We start from the raw sequence: 23,318 nt of genomic DNA on the forward strand, positions 1-23,318 counted from the left end.
CTCCGCCTCCCCGTCAAAGCCGGCCTCTCAGGCCTAGCCCCGCCTCCCCGTCTTGGTCTCCACCTCATGGTCCACATCTTACTTTCCCGTCCACGCTCCGCCTCCCGCCGGAGGGCTGGTCCGCGGTGGCGGATGTGACGCAAGGCCTAGGCCCCGGGGCCGCGTCTGGGGACGGCCGCAGTTGTTCAGGGCCGCACCGGAGTCGGTACCGAGCATCATGGCTCTTCTCCTTTTCCTTGCCCTTAACCTTCAGGCCGGAAGCCTGGCTGAGATGAGCACCGCGGATCCAGAGCTGTCCTCGGGTACTGTCGCCCGCGGCAGGGCCGCGGCCGGGTGGGGACGGGGACGGGGGCAGGAGGGGAGCGAGGAGCCGCGCTGGCCTGACGCTCCTCCCGGGGGGCCGCGCCTGCGTTCGTCCTCAGCGCCCCGGGGCTTCGGGTCCTAAGGGGCGACGCCAGGTCTCCGCGGTTTGGCACCTTCAGTTCCCTTCCTCTCGCCTTTTCCGTTGTTGCCAAAACAGCAAAACACGCCTAGCAGTTCTCTTAATTCAGTTTTAAATAGGTGGAGTTTTCTGGTCAACATGTGGACAGTGGCCGCAACTCAGGATTAAAATATTCGTAGGGTAGTCCCCGTAGCCTTAGACGTTCTTTCGCCAGCTGAGAATTGTTGAAAGGCAGTAACTGGCCGTCTTACGTGCTAGTCTGGAAGTGGTGCAATGCGTGCACTCACGAGCCCATGTGTCAGGCAGTAGGTCTCTTCACAGAGCTTAGTTCCTTGTTTATCTCCGCCTGTTTATTGAGATGTCCCAGGAAACAAATGCTGAGAATAACGTTTTTCTAAAGCTCGGTGTAATGGTGATTAGGGGCTCCAGGGAAATCAGTAAACCTTTTCTGCAAGAGGGATAAACTTCGATTATCAGAAAGCCCTGCAGTCTTGAGTGTCTCCTCAATGCACGCAGTTAGCAGCTGCCTGGAAGAGGTCAGGGAGACGAAGCCTCCACCCTTATCAAACTCTGGGTCTGCACCTCTGTATTATGACTTCCTCTTTGACACTTGCTAGCTGTGCTTCTCATTCATCTCAGCTCTCCTTTGGCTTACTCCTTAGAGGTCAAGCAAATAGTCATTCCTTGGAAGAGGCATTCTGCCAGGTGTTTGGAATACAAAAAATGGGAGTTATTCCATTTCTGCCTTCAAGGATCATGACTGTAAAGCTAAAAGCTATTAGGCACTGTCGAAAGTTCTTATCACAGCTTGTTTCCCCAAAGCCCTATAAAGCAGGCGCTGTTGTGTTTCCACTTATGGATGAGAAATTGAGACACAGGGAGGTGTATCCAGATTGTATAGAGGTTGCTGCTACTCAGTGGGGAGCTTAGCAATTTGGTTCCAGAGTCCAAGTTCTTAACTCTGCATTCTGCCATTACCTAGGGCAAGTTAGTCACCCACAAGGGCACTTGCAGTCCATTGTGATAAGAGCTTGAAGTTACACGTAGGTTACTGGAAAGCAAGAAATGGGTGCCTAGCTCTGAGCAAGGGAGTGAGGAAAGACTTTACAGAGAAGTTGACCCCAGAGTTGGAATGGGAGGTACAAAGAGACCTGCATGTGCAGAGGAAGGGCTATGAAACAGCATGTTGAATTAGCAGAATATTAAGCATTTTACTTAGAATATGTATGTGAGAATGTAAGGATAATTGTGTTACTTGGAGAGGTGGGAACCAATAAATGATGTGCCTTGTCATGTGTAACAGCAAACTGGCTAACTTAGGCACAAAGAGGAATTTATTGGCTCAGAGAAGCCAAAGCGAGAGTTGAACAGAAAGGTAAAGATGCCAGCAGGGCCTTAGGAAGCTGAACCAGAAATTCAAACTGCCAAGACCATCCATTTCTTATTGCTGACTCTGGCTGTTGACAGCCTTCCCTACTTGGCAGGAATCATGGATGTTGACAGCTTTTGGGTTTTGACATCTTGCAGCTTCCTCCACCTTAAAATCCCTGAAGAAGGCTCTGATTCACCCAGCTTGGGCCAGGCACCAGCTCGCAAGGGAAGGATATCCTTTTGCAGGGAGTGGCTGTCAGAGACTTCCCAGAAGAAATCATGCTTCTGAAAGAAGTACAGGTGCTGAGCCAACAAAGTAATATGCTCACTCTCCGTGCTCCAGTCAGTGGGCAGCCATTGGATTATCTTGAGGTAAATGATTTTAGGCAGGATCTGACATGCCATTTAGAAAGACCGTTACAAAATAATTCAGGAGTAGACTCAAAGGAGGGAGGCCAATTTGGAGGCTGCTGCTAAAGTCTGGGAGGAGCTGAGAAGAGGCAGTTTAAATGGAGAAGAAGAAATTAGAAGGCAGAGTCAGCAGGACTCGGTGACTGACTGGACGTGGGAAGAGAGGAAGAGGAGGACTGAGGTTCCTGGCTAGAGCAGAGCATTAAACCCAGTGCAAGACCCTTCCTGCTGAGCACAGAGCCCTCTCGAGCATCAGGGCCCTTGTGACTACATAGTTTGTAAGTCCTTAAAGCCGGCCCTGGGAGGAGAATTGCCTGCCTGCCCCCCATAGAGAGATGTTCTGTGGCCTTCTGCATTCCAGCATTTGCAAACACAGGTGTCCGCTACCTTCTTCCAGTTTGTTCTTGCACTCTGGGTACCACCTGAAGAGAAGGCTGCTTTAGCAGAGATGCGGGGCTCTTAACTCCCCTTCTCCGCTTCTCAGCTATGGGTCTGTTTACTCTCTGACTTTAGGATAGTGCTCTGGGTGTGTTGAAATTTTCCTTTATTTTCTTTAGATTTTATATTTATTTCAGAGATTCAGAATACTTAAATCAGTGCATTCCAGTTATATTTATTGAATGGGATATTAATAATAGTTTTCTTTTTCACGTTATTCTGATTCATGATTCAGATTTTGGATTTTGAAAGATCCTCATTTTGGTTCTATATAAAAGAAAACCTAAAGAATTGAAGAGAAAAATAACCCTTTAAAGAACTGTCTTATAAAATTTAGCAGCACACAGCAATAGTGCAGTTGTTTTGGGAACTAAATGAATAATTAATGGTTCCATTTTAATTGGATAAAGAATCAGAATGAGAACTGAACCAGAATTAAATGAGTTCCTGACAGGAAGGAATCAGTTTACCAGTAATTTTCTTATTAAGGGAGACTATTTTAAATTATCTCAATACATAATAATCAGAATACTGGATATTCATTTCAGTCCTGTCCATTCTAAATACATGATTTAACTTAATACATTGTTCAGATTTTGCTGTGGCATTCATGTGGTTGGGTTAGTGTAATAAATAAGGCAAAATTACTCAAAGCAGATACTTGTGAAGTCATCAGAAAACAGTCATCTCCAATTCCTATTTATATATGATTTTTCCCCCCTTATTTCATTAAACTGTCATAAAAATGATGCTCAGGCAGCTTATGTTAATTAAAACCAACAAAACTATACACATCATCAAGTCTTTAAATAGTTTCTATAAGCCTTTTTTCTCTTTGGCAAAAATATGTATGTACGTAACTATTACTTCCCTCATAGTTTGGTGCTTAACTGAGATAATACATAACAAAGTTGAGCTCATAGCTTGTCCTGTAGTAAATGTTTAATATATATTGGTTATTATCATTCAATAATGTGCATCATTATTTTCACAAATTTTTAAATATTGTTTTAGTTATGTATGGGAAATTGTGTTGGGTTTTTAAAAAACTCATCTAGATCAGTATAAGAAATTTGAACTAAGTTCAGCAGCTCACCCCTCCCACCTTTTTCCTGTTCTTCATAGACTGAAAAGACCTTTAGTTTTTCCAACTTTGAATTAATTAGTCCAAAAGGGAATTAATCTTGAGAAATGACTTTTCTCAGGGACTTGGTCGGTCTGGTTAAATTAGAATTTATTGGCATACCAAGCAAACCCAACCAGATGAAACTGAATAAACAGAAGCAATAATAAAACCCTAAATTTCAGGTCAGAAAAGTGGCTGAGGAGATGTTTACTGGATAAGCCCTAACTTGGTGGTGGGTTTGAATAAAAGATCTGGGGGATTTTAGTTAATTACAAGTTCAGCATAAGCCACTGTTTGACATGCCCATCTCTTTAAAAAAAAGAAGAGAAGGAAAAGTATTTCATTCACATTAATTGCATTACTTCTGGGCTCTACGTTTTAAGAGAAAGTCAATGATAAAACCTGAAGACAGACAAGAAGGGAAGATGGCAAGACTGTGACCCAGGTAAGGGTCTTGACCCAGCTAAGGAACTCTTACATGGACGGTGAGATAGACCTCAAATATTTTAAATGTCCTCACTTAAACCCTTAGTTCTGATACTCTTTTTCTGAAAGTACAAGAAAGTAATAGAAGGAAGTAGAAGAAGGACTCTTTTTCCATTGGTTTCACAAAGTAATGGATATGATTCCTTTCAAAGCCCCCAAATATTGAAATGTTTCCATTTTAAAACTTTTATGAACACTTGAAACATCATGTACAAAAATTCTCAAAAGTCTTTATTCATCTTAAATCTAGAGGATACTGTTATTTGCTAAGAGAAAAAGTTGGAAGGCATTAAGAAAAAGTCACTATAAAACCACTCAGGAGATAAATTGTAATCATAATTATTCTGAAAAAAATGAAAAAGTCTTGGTTTGATGTTTTTCACTTTTTCTGCCTAAATTTCTCATGCCATTTCTCATTTTGCAGTATAAGCAGAAACTTTTGTGAAAACATCCATGGCCCCACACCTTTAACATGGGGAAGGTGTTAGATCTTTTCTCTAAGAGTTGTTCATTCAGAAAAGGGTCTAGATGCTTAAATTTGGAGCATTTGTTTTTGAGTTTTAGTGTCAGATGACTTAGAATCCCCCCAGACAATTTTAGTACTGGCCCCTGTATCCTTACTTCTCTGTGCTTCTCAGTTTGTCCTTCATAGAGAGGTTGGTAAGCAGATTGTCGAATGGTGCCCACAGAGTAGAAGCTCTGTTCTGCCATCAGTGTGTGCATCCTTGATTCAGTCTTCATGTCTATTGTGTAAAAACTGGTGAAGGACTACTGTGGCTGTCCCTCTTTTCATAGAGGCACAGACACCTTCGGTGGTTATGGGATGGAGCGCAGGTGGCAGCCCATGCTCCTGTCACCTTCCATTCAGAGGAAATCTCTCATCCTACTACCTTCCCCAGTAACGATGGCAGAGCTGTCCTGGCCGCTGGGTTGGGGCCTCGGTGACGCCTCCATTACCCCATCTAGTGGCTCTGCTTGACCACTTGCTGATCTGCATCTAACCCTTGCTCTTTTTTCATATCCTTGCTCTTTTTTCTTATTTATCATGAGGAAACAGTTGGTTATAAACAGAACTCTCCCTTTTTTCTGCATTGTAATTAGAGTGTTATGAAAAGTGATTCTTCTCTCCTTTGTTTGGTTTTATTTAATCCCCAGCTGCTAGTTCTAGAGGAGTTCTTGGAAGTAGATCTGAAAAGAGCTAATATTTACTCTGGGTGGTATGCAGATACAACACTCCACATAACTGACTGCACTTCCAAATCCACTTCCAAAAACAACATGTGTTACCAAAAACTATTTGGGCATTTTTAAGAGATTAGGAAATCTGTAAAATTATTCTACTTCATGAAATATTCTCTTAGGATCTTAAACTCTATAGATAATACTCTCTTACTACTTCTACATATATTTTTATTGACATAAGGTAAATTTATTATGAAGAGAAGTTTTCTTTAAGCCTCAACTATTTTCATCTGAATATATAACAAGAAAAAGGATAAAAAGGAACCCTATTAAGAAGCCTCAATCTCCTCTGCTGTGTATGGCCCTGGGAACTCTACCAAAAACAAAAGAGAAGTTTGAGGGCTAAATCTGGCAAGACCAGTGCTTCCTGGCTCATCTGCAAGGAAACTGCTTAGGGAATCAAAGATGATAGGTGCCAACAGCCATGAGCAGTATTCCAGAAAGATCAGGTAGAGAAATGGTAGATGTCTGATCACTGACTGCAGAAAGGACGTATTGTATGTAGTGAGTATTTGAATCTGAGACATCTTCCAGCTTCATAATCTCAACCTTTAGGCACAAACTGTTCTACTGCTTTTGTAAATAATATGGAAGTTAGACATTTTGGCAGGAACCAAAGCTGTTCGTTGAGCAGGAAGCCATAAAATGTATTGGCTTATCAAAAAACATTCTATTTCATTTGATTTATCTATTTTATTTCTTTTATTGAAGTATAGTTGACTTACAATATTATATTAGTTTCAGGTGTATAACATAATGATTCAGTATTTTTACAGATTATACTCCATTTAACGTTATTATAAAATATTGGCTATATTCCCTGGGCTGTACAATATATCCTTGTAGCTTATTTATTTTATACATAATAGTTTGTGTATCTTAATCCCCTACACCTGTCTTGCCCCTGGTAACCACTAGTTTGTTATGTATCTGTGAGTCTGTTCCTGTTTTGTTATAGTCATCCATTTGTTGTTAGATTCCACAAATAAGTGATAGCATACAATATTTGTCTTTCTGTTTGGTTTATTTTGTGAAGCATAATACCCTCCAGGTCCATCTGTGTTGTTGCAAATGGCAAAATTTCATTCTTTTTTATGACTGAGTAATATTCTGTTGTGTATATATACCACATCTTTATCCATTCATCTGTTGATGGACACTTCGTCTGCTTCTATATCTTGGCTGTTGTAAATAATGCTGCTGTGAACACTGAGGTGTATGTATCTTTTTGAATGAATGTTTTTGGTTTCTTCAGCTATATACCCAGGATTGGAATTGCTGGATCACATGGTAGTTCTATTTTTAGTTTTTTTGAGGAACCTCCATCCTGTTTTCCATAGTGGCTGCACCAGTTTACATTCCCACCAAGTGCACGAGGGTTACCTTTTCTCCACATCCTCGCCAGCATTTATTATTTATAGACTTTGATGATAGCCATTCTGATGGGTGTGAGGTGATATTTCATTGCATTCTGTTTTTAAATTAGTTTTTCCTCCTCAGTAAAAAAAAGAAAAAAAAAAGATTCCTAAAATTATGAATGTGTAAAGCAGGATTTCTGAGTATTTGGCACTGTTGGTGTTTTGAACTGCTGAGACGTGGAAACTGTCCTGTGCTTTACAGGCTATTTAGCAGCATCTGTAGCCTCTGTCCTCTAGATGCCAGTAGCTTCCCCATCACTACCACTGAGTTATGAGAACCGAAAATGTCTCTAGACAGTGCCAGATTTCCCCTGGGGGACAAAATCACCTCTTGTGGAATACCACTGACAGAAAGGAGAAAATAATCAGAAAAAAGGAGGGGGGATGGCAGTAGAATCTAATTGTCCATGAGTCCAGATTTTTTACCTAAATAACTCTCGATCCATATTCTGCCTGGGAAAGATAATGCAGGTGATAAGTAATTGTAAATTAAGACAATGTACCAGCTTGGGTTCAAATATTGGAATTTTGGGTTTGGGAAAAAAATATTGGTGTTTTCTTTAACAGTAAGCAAATATCCTGTGTATGTGAAATTAACATCTTACTTGACAGATGAGAAAATCTGAAATAACTCTTTAGTAGTATAGCAAGGAAAGAACCCAGATTTCTCAATGTCCAGCCCAGGGAATATCTTATTAGAACTGTCCACTAGACATAAACCTCAGTGATCATTGCTATCATCTGTGCTTTTAAAAAGTATAGACTTCTGGCTCCCTTCGAATTTTTTAGAGTAAGTTAGTTTGGAAGCCACTGTACCTGACCACATTGCTATTCATTTATTTATTTCAGTTGTATAAGCAAATGATGTTTAATGGTGTTTTCCAGATAGGTAGGATAGAATAATCTTAAATTTTGGGTCATATTGCTCATTATATACCTTCATGTTCATTCATAAAGAAGGGAAGGAAAGAAGGGAAAGAAGGAGGGAGAGAGAGGAAAGGAGGAAGGGAGGAGATGTGTGTGCGGTCACTTTTCTAAGGGATGGTGGACAACACATTTACACTGAGCAGGGGGAAAAATGGCTGCTTTCAGTAACGAGATTATGGTTTTGGTAGTGTGTGATTATAAGATGTTAAAGTGACTTCTGCTTATTCTCTCCTGTGACACTTTCACGTCTCATCAACAAACATTTTCAAAAATGGTTTGAAAGAGCAAAGGCAGGAAGAAATACAGGATATGTTTTGGAAAAAAAAAACAAAAAACTGCACACCCTAGAGAACAAAATGTTGATGAAACTGGAGTGGTTAATGGCCGCATCAGGCAATCACTAGACATCTATTCCTTCCTGGAGAAAAGGCAGTGAAGGTGTGTGATGGTACTTGGTGAGGGGTGGGAGCCTGGGTAGTATTACACAGTGAGAGTGGCCATCCCTAGTGTAACCAGTTCTTCTCTAGACATTGCATACAATCTGTGGTTTCAAATATAGAAAATTCTAGTGACTAAATAATTGAGGATTGTTATCGCAACAGGCAGTACAATTATTTATAAAAATTCCTAGAACACTATAGGAATTTATTGTTCGTACTGTATTTGTGTTTCCCTTAGGTATAATGTTGTTTCAGTAATTCAAAATAAATTAGAATACTTCTATACAGTTTTCCATAAAATTAATTTTTAGAAATATCTTAATTTAAATAAATGTATTTATTCTAGTGACTGCTTTCCTTCAAATACATATTTGGCTAACGTGGCGTCTTATGTTAAGGTTTTCTAATGTTAATGTTAGTTTCTTACTATCATCTGTCCCACTTTTTGAATCTGTTACAGTGCCAGTTCCAGCCAATCTGACCTTTGAGGCCTATAACTTGAATGCTGTTCTACTCTGGGATTACCCGATCATGCCATGGACCCCTGTGTTTACTGTACAGGTGAAGGCCTATGAGTGAGTGTCAGTCTTTTATCTTTTTCATTCTGCTTTTGTCTAGGTCCTTGCACATTTCATAACTGCCTCCTTCTGTCACTGTTCATTCCCCCGTAGCAGAACCTCCTGAGCTGCTTTTAGACTTCCAGAACTAATAAGGATGCAAATTAGTTCTTTTCAGAATACTTCCTGCCTCTTAGTTCTTCTTCCTGTCAAAATTGAAGTAGAGGAGTAGCACTAACTTCTGACATTTTAATATATGACAAATAAAGCTCACAGTTTTGTATTAAAAATAGTGAAGTCATCTTACTTCCTATAGTGTATGTATTGTGGAGTAGAAAGAAAAATGACAAACTTTGTTGACAATGTTAGGACTCATTGTAATGTGCTGGATTCTGTAATTAAGTAATGACTATGCATGGAGTCTAGATTTGTTTAAAGAGGAGATTTTTAAAAATTACATGTGGAATGTGGTTTGTACAGGTCTTATTTTGAATTGAGCCTCTTTATTATTGTAAGAGAATTTATAGACCTTCTTTGCAGAGTAAAGGCTTCCTACTTTGCCTAGCTTCTCGATCCTATTCTTACTCTGCTGTGAATGAAAAGCAAGATGCAGACAGTGATGGTTCAAGTTTATGTATTAACAATAAAAGTTACCTTTGTGTTTCTTCGGTCTTCATTTTAGGGACCCAGTATGGATTGATGCCTGCAATACCTCTCTTCATTCTTGTGATATCTTTTCCTTAATTAATGATCCATCAGGTTCTCTCTGGGCTAGAGTTAAAGCTAGGCTTGGACAAAAAGAATCAGCTTATGCAGAGTCAAAAGAGTTTATTTTATGCAGACACGGTGAGTAGAACGTATACATGTCTAAATTTTACATTTGAAAAGTGCTTTACCCATGTCTTCTGTATATATATGCTTTTGTTAGCAGTTAAAATGATCACAGTGCCCCAGAAACATTTGGAGGGATTTAGGGAGTTCGTGTCTTCCTCTTCTCCCAAGTCCCACAAAATAGGGTCCCCTCACTCTGCTCCTTGTACACCGCTACATTTCCACTGTCTGGACGCGGCACCACCTCCCCGCTGTCTTCTGTCAGTCCCTCCTAATTACATTCGCTAAGGACTTCGAGAGCTGTTTGCAGTCTTCCCCTCTACCATAAGTCCTCAAGGCCTGTGGGGATTTGAATACCGATTTAATACATTAAAATAATAAGAGTTCCATAATCTCTTCAGCCGCAGTGATTTCCAGCTCTTCACGCTTCAGGCATCCATGGTGCCGTCCCCGTGGTGTACCTGGTCTTTGTTGTCACCTCGAACTCTGGCCTCTTCAGTGCCAAGTCCTCCCCCCCGGCTAACCTTAGCCTTGTAGCACTCACACCCTCGCTCCTGGCTGAAAGAAGCCGTTGGTCACTGGACTCCTCCCTGGTCTGCTGGCCCCTTCGTGCCTGGCCTGCCAGCTTCACCTTCATCCCTGTTCTGCTTCTGTGCTTTGTTACTTCAACCACTGCCTTGGTTCCACTCCTTCTTTTAGGGTTGTGCCCACCTGTTCTCTTCTACAGGCCCCTCCTCTACCTGCCCTTGAGGTAGTTTTATTCTGTGTGGTCCACGCCTTTGTCATCTGATAATTATACTGTCTGTATATGTCAGCTTTTCCCCACACAAACGTATCAAGGGTATACTATGTGCCAGGAAGTATGCTAGGCCCTGTGGATACATTGGTGAGTAAAAACAGACCTGCCTGGCACACAGGTGTGTGATCAGTATGTGAAGAATAGATACTCTACCGTGGTTCACCTACGAAGTTCCAGACATCAAACACACATAATAAATAGTTGTTGAATCAGTGAATATCGAGTTCTGATTTTCAAAGTAAAAGTTGAATGTATCTAGCAAGCTTTTATAGAGCCTTCATGCCAGACACCCATAGACGTTGGAAGTATAGAGTTTTGATGAGGATTCAAAGATAAGTACAATGCCTTTTCTGAAATGTGTTTTAGAAAACAGATCTTCCATTTAATGTTTTTTAATCTAAGGAATCAAAGATAAAGGAAAAATAATAGAGCTTCTATTATGTCAAGGCTTTTTACCAAGATTCATGACCAACTATTTTTCTTTAGGACAAGAAATGAATTTAAACTGTTAAAGAGGAGCTTGGATGAGATAAGAATACTTGTTGCCTGAGATTTATTAAAATTTCTTTATTAAGGACAGTTAGAATATCTTCTAGATATTTGTGGAATGGTTTAAATATAGTCCTGCTTTACAACAACAACAACAAAAAGAGTACATTGATTGACTGATTTTGGTAATGTTATGTAATACGCTGTGACATTCCAGGGCTGGTACAAATTCTGCTTCTTTTTTGTCCCTTCCCCAGGGAAAATTGGACCACCTAAACTGGATATCAGAAAGAAGGAAGACCAAATCATTGTTGATATATTTCACCCTTTCATTACTGAAAATGGAAATGAACCAGAACTCGTGTATGATGATGAAAATTCTTGTTACACATTCACATACAATGTGTTTGTGAGGATAAATGGAAGTGAAGTATGTGTTTCTGTTTCATCTTTTTCAAGCTGGAAATTTTTCTATTGCTAGCATAAGTTGTTTCCACATGTGGTGTGATGAAAATAGACTGTTTATGAACATTCAGGCAAGATTCACGGATCATAAATTTTAGTTAGAAAGATGAAATATATATGAATGCTGTTGAAGGGAATTGGAAGTGGAGTTAATTTTTAACACTGGTCACTTGAGTATATTTTAAGTTTTTTCTTTGCCTCTTTTAACAGCATGGTCCTAACCTACGATATCAACCTGTGTATTTCCATTTCTCTAGTAGTTAAGATGAGAAAATTTTAATCTTTTTTTCCTCATTGGTAGTAAGGTAATGATGTAAAGTAATATGAAGCTCTAATTGGAATCATTGTTCTTGAAAGAAAAAACTAGCACTACTGCTGTGAGGATGTGATTTCGTTCCGGCACTGGTGTGCGGACCACACTTTGATTAGAGTTTTCCTGTTCCATCCAGTCTCCACAGCACTGCCGTTCCTTTATTTAACAGTGTTTGTCAGGCACGTGCCCCGTGCCTTCTGGCACCAGGAAATGGCAGTGAACAGTACAGACAAAACTCCAGTTAAGTACTGTGGAAAAGAAAACAAAGGTCCGAGCGTTTACTGGGGGCCACTTCTCTGAAGGCATTGGAGGGATGTGACTTCCATTCCGAGTGAGACACTGTGCCTCTGGAAAGATTTAGGCAGAAGAATGGCATCTGATTTAGGTTTTAAAACATCACTTTGGTTGCTAACGGAGTTGTCTTTCTAAAGTATGACTCTAACCATATTACTTCACTGCTTAAAACCCTTTAACAAATCTACATTAGCTACAAAGTAACATCTAAATTCTCTTCCATAGCCTTCATGATTTGGTCTCATGTCATTTCCAGCCCTCTGTCTCCCAAGCCCTCCAACTTTTCATTTGTGCTTTGGCCAACTGTTTGTTGTTCCTAGCTCCCTGCAGGTACCATGCTCTTTCAGAGAATGCCCTTCTCCACCTTTTCTACTTTGGAAAATTTCTATTCACTCTTCAGTATTCAGCTGGCATATCATCTCCCCTTGGGATTCTTTCCTGACACAGTAGACTGTTTCCTCTTCTGTGGTCTGGTTATTCCTAGATCCATACTGTGCAGGACTCCTTACTCTCTTACATTTCTTTCTTATCTCTTTTCCACACTCTATCATAAGTTATTTGAGGTCAGGGACCACTGCCCTACCTTTGTGTCCTCAGGCCCTAGCATCAGTGATCCATGATAAACTCCCAGAGGTGGCTTCACTCCCTTCTGTGCATCACTGCCGACAAAGCCCAGGGCCTTTGCATGATACCTGTATGCTGGTATCTCTCACCAGCTAAGTTTCTAGCACTGTAGGAAAAGGACTAATGAACATTTGTTGGTTTGGCAACTAATAATGAATATTCCTGCTATTTGAGTTTCTAAATTTATAATCTCTGTTTCAGTTTTTAAATTTATAATCCCTATAGAGAACATTTTAATGGATGTATAGCATCATGCCATGTTGAAGTAACAAACTGGCTTATTGTTTGATATCAACACTATTTTCAGATGTGTTCAACATTCATCATATATATGTTTTCTTCAGATATTTGACCAGAATAAATATGATGGTTTGTTTGTTTATTTGTTTATTTATTGCAGATTAGAAGGAGCCATGCATTTTCATTGTTTTTTTTTTCCATACAGGCCACAGATAAAACATACATGAAGAAGATAGATGATTGTAATGAGACTCCATGCTTCTTAAGTATTCAGGTGTCCTCACTGAATTCTGAGTACTGTGTTTCAGCAGAAGGAGTCTCAGATTTGTGGGATATTAAAACTGAGAAGTCCAAAGAACTTTGTATTACCATTTTTGATGAGAAGAGCACACAAAGTAAGTTCTTGCCATTTTCCCCTAAGTACAGGGTAATGTGCAAAGAGGCAGTTTGCCACTTCAATAAATCTTCTCTCTTTTGAAAAATACTCAGTAGTTCCATTCCCCAGAGTTCAAAATTTAAAATAAGGTCATTTCTCAGGGATTAAAAGATACAAAACAACCAATTTAGAAAGTCATGTGATAACCTTTTGGCCCAGGAAAGAAAACAAATATAACAGACACATAAAACTATGTGCATAAATGTCTGCATTTCAGGATTATGCATAATAATTTAAGTCAGTTTACTTCAGTATAGCAAAATGCTATATAGCCGTTAAAATGTTCTTTATGGGGACTGTAAGTTTCAAAACTAAAAAGCAGAAATGTTCATTGACTAAATTGTGTAACATGCGAAGCACTGGAAATTAACATCCAAAAATAAATATAGATTGGTTTAATTTTTTAAATTTTTGTATATATATATATATATATTTATTGAAGTAGTCAGTTTACAGTGTGTGTCAATTTCTGATGTACAGCACAATGCTTCAGTGATACATATACATGCATATATTCTCATATTCTTTTTCCCCTTAAGTTACTACAAGATAATTGAATATAGTTCCCTATTCTATACAGTATAAACTTGTTTATCTATTTTACATCTGTTAATTAGTATCTGCAAATCTGAAACTCCCCCTTCCCTCGCTGGTAACTGTAAATTTGTTTTCTATGTCTGTGAGTCTGTTTCTGTTTTATAAATAAGTTAATTTGTCTTTTTTTTTAGATTCCACATATGAGTGATATCGTGGTATTTTTCTTTCTCTTTCTGACTTACTTCACTTAGAAAGACATTCTCCAGGTCCATCCATGTTGGTGCAAATTGCATTATTTTTAAATTATTTTTTATGGCTGAGTAGTATTCCATTGTATAAATATACCACAGCTGCTTTATCCAGTCATCTGTTAATGGACATTTAGGTTGTTTCCATGTCTTGGCTATTGTAAAGAAAAAATAAATAATTGGTTTACATGATGGATTATGGGTCATTTTTATAACACATGTTAAAATAACTTTTTTATTTTATTATCTTTTCTTTGTGTGAGGGGGATGCATATAATAGAACTTCAGAACTGGCATTCTTAACTGGCAGGTACCTTAACAAAAATTTGGGCTCTTTGATCTTACAAAATTTAAGTGTTCATTATAGATAATTTATAAAACATAAAAAGCCAGAATGAAACAAAATTATCTGTAGTTCTACTATCCAAGTGAATACTCAGTTACTCACAGTTGGGTTTTTTCCATCCTATTTTTTTTCCTTTTCTACAACATAATCATGATCATACTGTATAGTATATGTAATTTTATATACTGGTTTAAGCATATACTATAAATATTTTCCATGTTATTTTGCATGTTTTATTAATATTATTTTTAATGTTTTTAGAATGTTTTATCATGTAGATTGTGTTTATTCAGTGTTCCTTAATTTTTGGACTTTTGGATTATTTATAGATTTTCTCCATGATAAATCATGCTTTGGTGACTGTCTTTGGGGGCATATGTATATTTTTTTTATTGTTTGGATGTTTTTAGAATATATTTCCTAGGGTTAAAAATGTACAAAAATTTATATAATACAAATATCTTTTTGAAGAATGGAAATCTAGGCTGAAGAATCAGACCAAACACCTAAAATTAATACTAAAAATTTTTAGGCCATGATATGAGGGTTTCACGTATGTGACTTAAATGATGCAGTGCAGTGAATTTAGTGCCAGTTTACATTTTGCTGTTTTGAAAAGGAGAATCCTAATTAATGGACAAAATTTGAAATGATACAAATGCCCCAGATTTATTTAAAAAAAAAAAAATCCTGAAGTATAAGGTGGGCTTATATTGTGGCCACATGATGGCACCACCGTGGCTCATGAGCAGCATTTCCTGCCTGCTCAGTGCTTCTAAGTGAGGTGCTTATATTGCTTATGTGGTTATTTTATCTTTACTATTGTAATAATTTAATTTTTTCACCTTCTGTAACAGGTGTGATACCGGCATTCATTTTAGTACCTTACAGAGTTAGTATTTCAAGGAAGTAACTTTGGAATAGAAATTAAAGGTGATGAAATACCATGAAAGAAGGCAAACACGACCACAATACTTAAAGTTCTGTTAACTTGGAAGAGAGGACTCTGAAAAAAATACTGACGATTATGCTGTGAAAATAAAAAGCAGCATCAGAGAAAAATAAACAATTGTGATTATAGATAATTTGTGCTCTGAAACAAATCTTCCCTGGTTTATATGATTCTTTCTATCTAGTTTGCATTCAAAGAGACTTCATTCCAATGCAACTTTCCTGTGTGTGTGTGTATGTATGTATCTGTGTATATTTACTGTGCATCTGTGTATATTTATAGGTTTTTGTAGTTTTTAAATAAATGCAAAATGTAACAATTCAGAAGAGTGAGACTAAATTATTTTAGGAGTTATAGACGTTGCTAGAATTTATTTCTAAAGAGATATATTTTGAAATTTTTCTTTTGCCTTTTCAACTGAGAGAAAAGCATAGCTCTGGAAACACCCTATATTTGGGGCTGTAAGGAAATTGTTATGAAAAAGCTATTTTAGCCACACTGTATCCTGACAGTATAGTTGCAGAAAGTTTCGAATCTCAAAGCTGGGAAGAATCATACTGATACCTAGGAGAGGTAGAGCTAAGTTTAACTCATCTCTCCTGACTTCTGTGTCAGTGATCTTTAAATCTGACCATATTAATTACCTGAGGTGTAGATCTGTTAAAGAATAGCACAAAGACTTTATGACTGTTTGATGGATAGAGCAGTGTCCGTCGTAATTCTAATGTGTGACTTTTCTCTTTTCTCAGATCCTGTTTGGATTCCGATTGTTGCTGTTTTACTGCTCTTTCTGATACTTACCCCGGTAGTTGTGTTTTGTCTCATCAAGAAGGTGAATCCACTTAAGAAAGAAAACATCATGTTACCCAAATCCTTGGTAGTGTATTTAAGTATTTTTTCTTTAATTATATACAGTTGGCCCTTGAACAACATGTATTTGAACTGTGAGGGTCCACTTACACTTGAATTTTTTTTCAATGAATTTATTGAAAAATGCTTTGGAGGTTTGTGACAATTTGAAAAAACTCAAAGACAAACCACGTAGTCTAGAAATATTCCCAAAATTAGGGAAAAGTTAGGTATGTCATAAATGTGTAAAATATATGTAGATATACATATAACATATGAAATACATATTAATCAATCATTTGTGTTATCAGTAAGGCTTCTGGCCAACAGTGGATTCTTAGTAGTTAAGTTTTTGGAGAGTCAGAAGTTATCCGTGGATTTTCTACTGCACAAAGGCTCAGTGCTCCTAACTCTCAGTATTGTTCAAGGGTCAACTAAAATGTTAATTTGAATCTTTTCGATAGTTCTTAAAATTTGTTTTTTAAAGTAGAAGGATGTTCAGCAGCATGTCACCTATCATAAATCACTTAATCTACCACACACCCAAAACCACATGCTTTTTACTATGCACCAGGTACTTTTTAACGCATGGGGCAAAAGCATAGGTAGACAAGTCTATTAAGGAGCTTAATGTCTAGTGGGAGAAAAAGAGAAGTATTCAGTGGGTGAACAGTGTGATAGGTTTAAAGCTAGAGGTTTTACATACATGCCAGTGAGGACTTTGTCTGCATCTGAAGGGCAGGATTAGTCGTGGCTTTTCCAGAGGCAGTGATGTCCAAATAGTCTTGAGGGACAGATTTATCCAGGTACTGAGGGACAGTATGCGCTAAGGCCCAATGTCAAGAAAGCATCACTTCTGAAAATCTGCAAATAGAGAAACACTTCATTGTGGCTGGAGTGTAGAAGGAAAGATGGCCAACAGTGAGACCAAACTAGAAGTTTGACATTTTAATGCCTAACGTTTAAAAGCCTTTGTATGAGGAAAAGAGCATTTTAAGGTAATAGAATGAGAACTATTTAAATCAAGTATGATAGGGGTAATACCTGTAACATGCAAAGGGCGTGTTTAAGTTTGGTAGGAAACACGACCTTTAAGTAGAGGGGATAATAAGAACTGTCAACAGCTAATAGACAACTCGTGTGAATTACAGTGTTTACCCTTACTAGTAGTGAAGCACAAACCAGCCTCGCAGCTATTTTACACTCACTAGAGAAGGAAAAACCTGAATATCCATTAGTACCTGAGTAATACAACCGCTGTACACTGGGAAATGGTAATTATAGCCTTGTGGGAAGATAAGCGTGCAAGGGGCATACAAAGTAGTGGCACCATTAACACACACACCACACTCTTAGATTTACTAATCCCACTCCTAAGAATTAATTCTTTAAAAAATTTCATAAAGAAAAAGATGTATAAAAATATTCACTCCAACATGTTCCATAAATGGTTAAAGTTTGGAAACACCTTAACACTTAGATAAATTATTTAATCATCAGTATAAAAAATTATTAAGCCAATGAAAATTAGAATTATGAAGGCAGATGGTGCAAATACTACGTGAAATAAGGAGCTGTACTCCTGTTATAAATGTAACATGCATACACATGGAAGGTAGTACACAAAAAGTTGGTGAGATAGTGACTTTCTAAAAATGCTAAAAGCTTGTTTTTCATCTTGATATAATATATTTTCATTTAAAAGAAGGAAAAGGCAACCATCAGATTCTATTACATTGTTATCCTAAATATGTCATTTAGTGTTCACCCATTACCCTTAGATCGTTTTTGTTTTTGTTTTTGTTTTTGGATAGACACTTAAGTTTAATAATTATTTTTAATCATTGATTTCTGTTTCCTTAGCTGTCTGTGGTAAAAAATGGCTCTTTAGAGACAAAACCTGAGCCAAAATATATATCACCCATCATCTACCAACCAATTGCCCTAGAAAACGAGCAGTTGTCTCCAGGGACAATTTCAAGCGTGCATACTGAAGACAATCCAGGAAAAGCGGAAAACGGAGATCTTTCTAGTGAAACGGAAGTGGTGACCACTGAAGAAAATATTTCTGACTTGTTCCCTAGTAGCCCTGTGACCTCAGTAGAGAGAGAGAATTCTGTCCACTCAAGCAGTAACCAGTCTGAACCCTGCAGCATCACTTTAAATGCCTATCACTCCAGAAATGGTTCTGATGGTGGCCTTGTGATATTGAACAACTGCTGTGACTCAGAAAGTAATAAAACTGAAATAAAGACAGAAGGGCAAGAGCCCATAACGCTGAGAAACACTACCACCTCCTTTGGTTATGATAAACCACATGTGTTAGTGGATCTGCTTGTGGACGAAGGTGCTAAAGAGTCCTTGATTTGTTACAGACCTACAGCGGATTCCAAAGAGTTTTCATAAGATCAACCAAGATGCACCAGCTTGTACAATGTGCTTTTCCCACGTAATTTTCTCGCTTTGAAAATTGTGTCTTGTTGGTATCAACCAAGTGGAGTATCATGGTTTAGATAAATGTATAAAAAGAGCCTGTTTGAAACTGTCAGAGTTGGTCTGAAGACTGCAGAGACTCTAAAAAAACAAAAAACAAAAACAAACAAGGTCACATAGGAACCTTTCCATCTAGATTTGTTAACCGTGCCAGTGAATGCTCTCTAATAACTCTGCTTCCTGTGATAGAAGATGATACCCCCAGGATCTTTTCTAACCACTTCTAGAGATTAAATGGATTTTTTTCTGTGCCTCATAGTGGTATTTGCTTTTGGTAGTTTATGTATATAGGCTTTCAGAAGTAACCTGAATGCTTTTGAAAATTGTACTTAAAATTTAATTGAAATGAATACAATTAATAGAGTGTGTACATAGCTTGTATATATTTTTTATGGAACACATTTAGAGATTTTTAAATAAAATAATTCTAAAATTCATTTTTGTGTTTATTCACTTAGGCAGTTAATTAATATTATTTATTCATTTGCATTAAAATATTAATATTTTATTCATTTGCTTGTTTCCATTCACTAATATTTTAGAATCACTTTCTAATTATTCATATCTTTAAAACAGTCCTGAAAATAGACTAATTTTTTAAAATGGGCCCTTTTATATCTATGTTTTAATATTTAGCAACCGGTGTGCAGAACACACACAGGCTTTGTGTTCCAAGCTTTCTGGGGAATAAAGCAGATTTAGCTACAGAGCATGAAGTTTGAGGAGTCTCTAGCGTAAACATGGGGGTCAAAGCTACAGGAGTGGGTGAGGAAGAACTGAAAAGTATGAGGTACGAAGAGAGAATCCCCAACAAGAGGCAAACCAAGAGTTTATATTACACAAACGTTCTTGGGGGTTACTAAGAGGATAGGAATTAACAGCAAAAAAAAACCAGTTAAGTGCAAACTACACGAGCAAATTAACAAACCATGGAAAAAATATTTTTCATTTAAAAGTGCAAATTAAAATGAGGAGCTAGTTTAATTAGTGGGAAAACAGTACTAGTATGCTCACTTACTGGGAATAGTGTCTTATGAATTGCTTTTTTTAACCTATAGGAATGCACATAACATTCCATAAAAATATGTGTTCTTCACAGAGTCTAATCGCTATTGTGGGAAAATTATGAAAAGTAAATCCTGAAGACATGAAAAATGCACACATGAGACTGGGCAAAAGCAGAAATACGAAAATAATGGATATAGCCAAGGATAAGGTAATAGTTACTGCTCTTCATAAGGACTGTATTAGGCATTACTGCCAATGTGAACGGAGTACCTGTTTGTTTATGCTATCTAATTCTAACTGATAATCTTTTTCCTCTCTCCCAGTCTTACAGATAAAATAATGCTTTTACATGCATTTCTTTAATAATTAGTCAAGTTGAGCATATTTTATATCATTAGATGTTTCGTACTTCTTTTGCGACTTGACTAACGTCCCTTGTCCATTTCTTTCTAGGCTGTTTGTCTTTTTTATTGTATTTTACTGTACTTGCTCTACATTTCCCCCTTCTATGCTGCTACGTGCTACAGCTTGGACTCTTTTGGTCACTTTCTACTAGAGATACCAATCGGGAATGAATGAACAAACAAACAAAAAATACAATCAACTGTTTCCAAAATACCCCGTTTCATCTCATCTTTAAAACTGCCTGTCAGGAGGAATTGCTGTACCCATTTAAGATGAGGAAATCGTGACTAGTCAGATTAAGTGACTTACCCGGGGGGCGATGGAATGGGGATTCGGCCTCCCATACTTCCTCCAGTAAATCCTCAGCTGTCTGCTGGTCTTTATTCACACATTTGGTGGCAGAGAGACCTTTGAATAGAGAATGTTTTCTGGGACACTTAACCTGTGTTAAGAGACTAGAAAAGTAGAACTATTTTAGAAATAGTTACAAACTAAAGGAAAAAGGGGAGGGATTAAGCAGATAGAGGAAGGTAAGCCAAAAGACACCCAGCTCTTCTTTTTATTGAGTACCAATTGCCACGTTCTGTGAAAGTGTGCCAAGATCAGTGAACTGTTCATTTCCATCATTTACCCACATTGTTTTCCTGCAGGGAGAGCGCCAAACCAGATATGACTCACCCTCTATCCTTAGGGATCCTCTTTCCACACAGCAGGATTCCTGCTTGAATGAGAAACACCATGACAGCTATCAACTCATCAAGCCTGCAGGAGAGACTAAAGTTTATCAAGCTTCTGCTATAACCAGACGTTAGCCAGATTTCTCTTACTGACCCTCGGAGCCACCTGGTGAGGCAAGTATTATACATTTTTTTCCAAGGGAGGAAACTGGGTCACAGGAAAGGTAAAAATTGTTCTTTAGGTAAACTAGAAATCAAAGAGGTGTATCTTAAGAATACAATATAGCAGGAACTCAGAATGCACATGAAACACTGAGGATGGCAGGGCTGGTACCTTTTGCAGCTGTGGAGTGGGGGCAGGGTACAGCTCAAAAGCTAAGGAGTCCACCAAGAGCTGGGATATGGGAGCCAGGAATCCAGCATGACCTTAGGCAGGAACCTCTGCTGGTGTCTGTTTGGCTGAGGGAAAGACACAGGCTGGAAGAGGAGGCAGGCGCCCTCTGCAGGATGAAGCTGGAGAGCCTATTTTGGGGAACATGGGATGTTTAATGTGTTCAGAGACCACAAGAAATCAAATGAAGTTAGTCAGTGCTCTGGGTTTGTCTGGGCATTCTAGGGAGGGAGGATTTAAAAAAAAGAAAGAAAAGACATCCTATAAGTCTTTGAGTACCAGAATGGGGACCCCACTACAAATGGATGAAGTTCTGAGAAGTGTATTTTGAGGGAATCGAACTTAGGTTTCACCTAACTCCAAAGTCCAGGCTTTCCCCACTGTGGTCTGACATCTCTGGCTTCCTATAAAAAAGGAACACTAAACCTTCCACTTGTCTTCAAATACATGTTATTCTTTAACTTTGACAACTCGCAGCTACCTCCGGAAATAGCCTTAGGTGGAGCTAGAAATACACTGTAATAAGATATGGTGATTACTTATAGTGCTATAATAAAATAGTATGTAAAGTCATTAAAATGCAAAAGGCACTTCCCTTACTGTGAGGTTCATGAGGATTTCAAAATTTTATTTAGAAGCTCAGTGTATATCTTGTTGACTGTCTGGCCATGTTTTCTCTTTGCTCAGGAATAATAAATTAATACTAATCTTCTCTGCCCTTCAACTCCCAGAAAGCAAAGCAATAAGACAGGGGATTTCCAAATTGCACATGGTTGCTAAAACCAGCATCTTTTTCTTCCCTGGGAATCATGAAAAAACAACAAAGAGAATTGAAATTTAAAAGCTTTTCCACTTGGAAAGTTTGTTTTTAGTTCTCTCTTTAAAAACCCTTGGATCAGAAAAAGTAATCTAAATTGCAGAAATGTTTAAGGAAAAAAATCACATTTAAGAGCCAAGGGGAGAACCTATGGGAGACATTTCAGAGTAAATTTCTCGTGTAAATACTTGTACTGATATAAAATAAATAATAAAACAAATGAAATAAATACCTGATGCAAGGAGTTTTTCTTAAAAAAAATAACAAATTAAATAGAAAAAAGACAGAAGAAATAAATTTAAACGATAAAAGGAGGTATGACTGAGATATGAAAATGTTTTAAAAAGTAGAACATGTAACTAATCACAAAATCTGTTTCCTCGAAAAAAATTTTAAAGATAAATAATAGATAACTTAACTAAAATAAGAAAACAAGGGACAAAATATCACTACACAAAATAGGAAATTATAAAAGAGATACCAGAGAAATGGGAAATTTGTTCATCATAAAGGAATAATTTGTTCAACCCTCTGCAAATAAACGTAAAAGCATGAAGTGGACACTCTTCTAAAGAAAATATGATTTATAGAAACTGAACCTAGAAGAGATAAAAAAATCTAAGACTAATGATCATAGAAGAATTAGAATTATTAGGAAATGGCCAAAGAAACGCCACGCCTATGTACCCCCATGTGCCGCCCAGAAGAGCATCCAGATTATTTCTCAGGGAAATCTCTCTAACCTTCAAGGAGCAGGTAATTCCCAGGTCACACAGATTAATTTGTCCAACTGAAGGGTTGGCAACAGCGCCACACGATGCGGTAAAGGGCAGTGTTGCCTGTGTCTGAACCACAGTGACCTCAGAGATCAGAGAATCTCAGCCCTCTCCCACCAGGACTCCCAACCCCCGACCATAAAAAAAAGAGAAGAGTCTTCCTGTTCTTTTAACTTGAGTCTTGCAAATTCATGCTGACTGCTACTATCACATTTCTTTTCACCGATTCATTTAATAAGCATTATGTGCTTACCCTATGCTGGGCATCCTTCCTAAGGGAAGCAGTGAACAAAACATACAATGTGCCTGATCTCATGGAACTTATATTCTAGTTGGGGAGGTAGACAACAAGAATGAATTAAAACAGAGTCCATCAAGTGATAAGTGTGATGGAGAAAAATTAAGCAGATAAAAGGGTGGGGCTAAAAGCTGCCACATTGGGTAGCCATGAAGGGATTCACTGATAAGAT

At 37.9% G+C, this 23,318-nt stretch overlaps 1 protein-coding gene across 4 annotated transcripts; it reads left to right on the forward strand.

The window, feature by feature from the left end:
* Positions 1–102: 102 nt before the first annotated feature.
* On the forward strand, positions 103–19,211 carry IFNGR1 (interferon gamma receptor 1). 4 transcript variants are annotated; one of them, XM_045524455.2, is made up of 7 exons: positions 103–302; positions 8,762–8,876; positions 9,541–9,704; positions 11,235–11,407; positions 13,119–13,308; positions 16,182–16,264; positions 18,145–19,211. In XM_045524455.2, the coding sequence occupies exons 1-7, from the start codon at positions 218–220 to the stop codon at positions 18,685–18,687; spliced, it is 1,353 nt and encodes a 450-aa protein (XP_045380411.2). In that variant the 5' UTR covers positions 103–217; the 3' UTR covers positions 18,688–19,211. The 4 variants fall into 4 exon arrangements, with proteins under 4 accessions (XP_045380411.2, XP_010963937.2, XP_010963936.2 ...); XM_010965635.3 differs by having other exon boundaries at positions 107–302; positions 16,182–16,309; XM_010965634.3 differs by lacking the exon at positions 103–302 and adding an exon at positions 426–2,185 and having other exon boundaries at positions 16,182–16,309.
* The last annotated feature ends 4,107 nt before the right edge of the window (positions 19,212–23,318 follow it).

The sequence above is a fragment of the Camelus bactrianus genome, chromosome 8 (genome assembly GCF_048773025.1).
Source record: "Camelus bactrianus isolate YW-2024 breed Bactrian camel chromosome 8, ASM4877302v1, whole genome shotgun sequence".
Lineage (NCBI taxonomy): Eukaryota > Metazoa > Chordata > Mammalia > Artiodactyla > Camelidae > Camelus > Camelus bactrianus.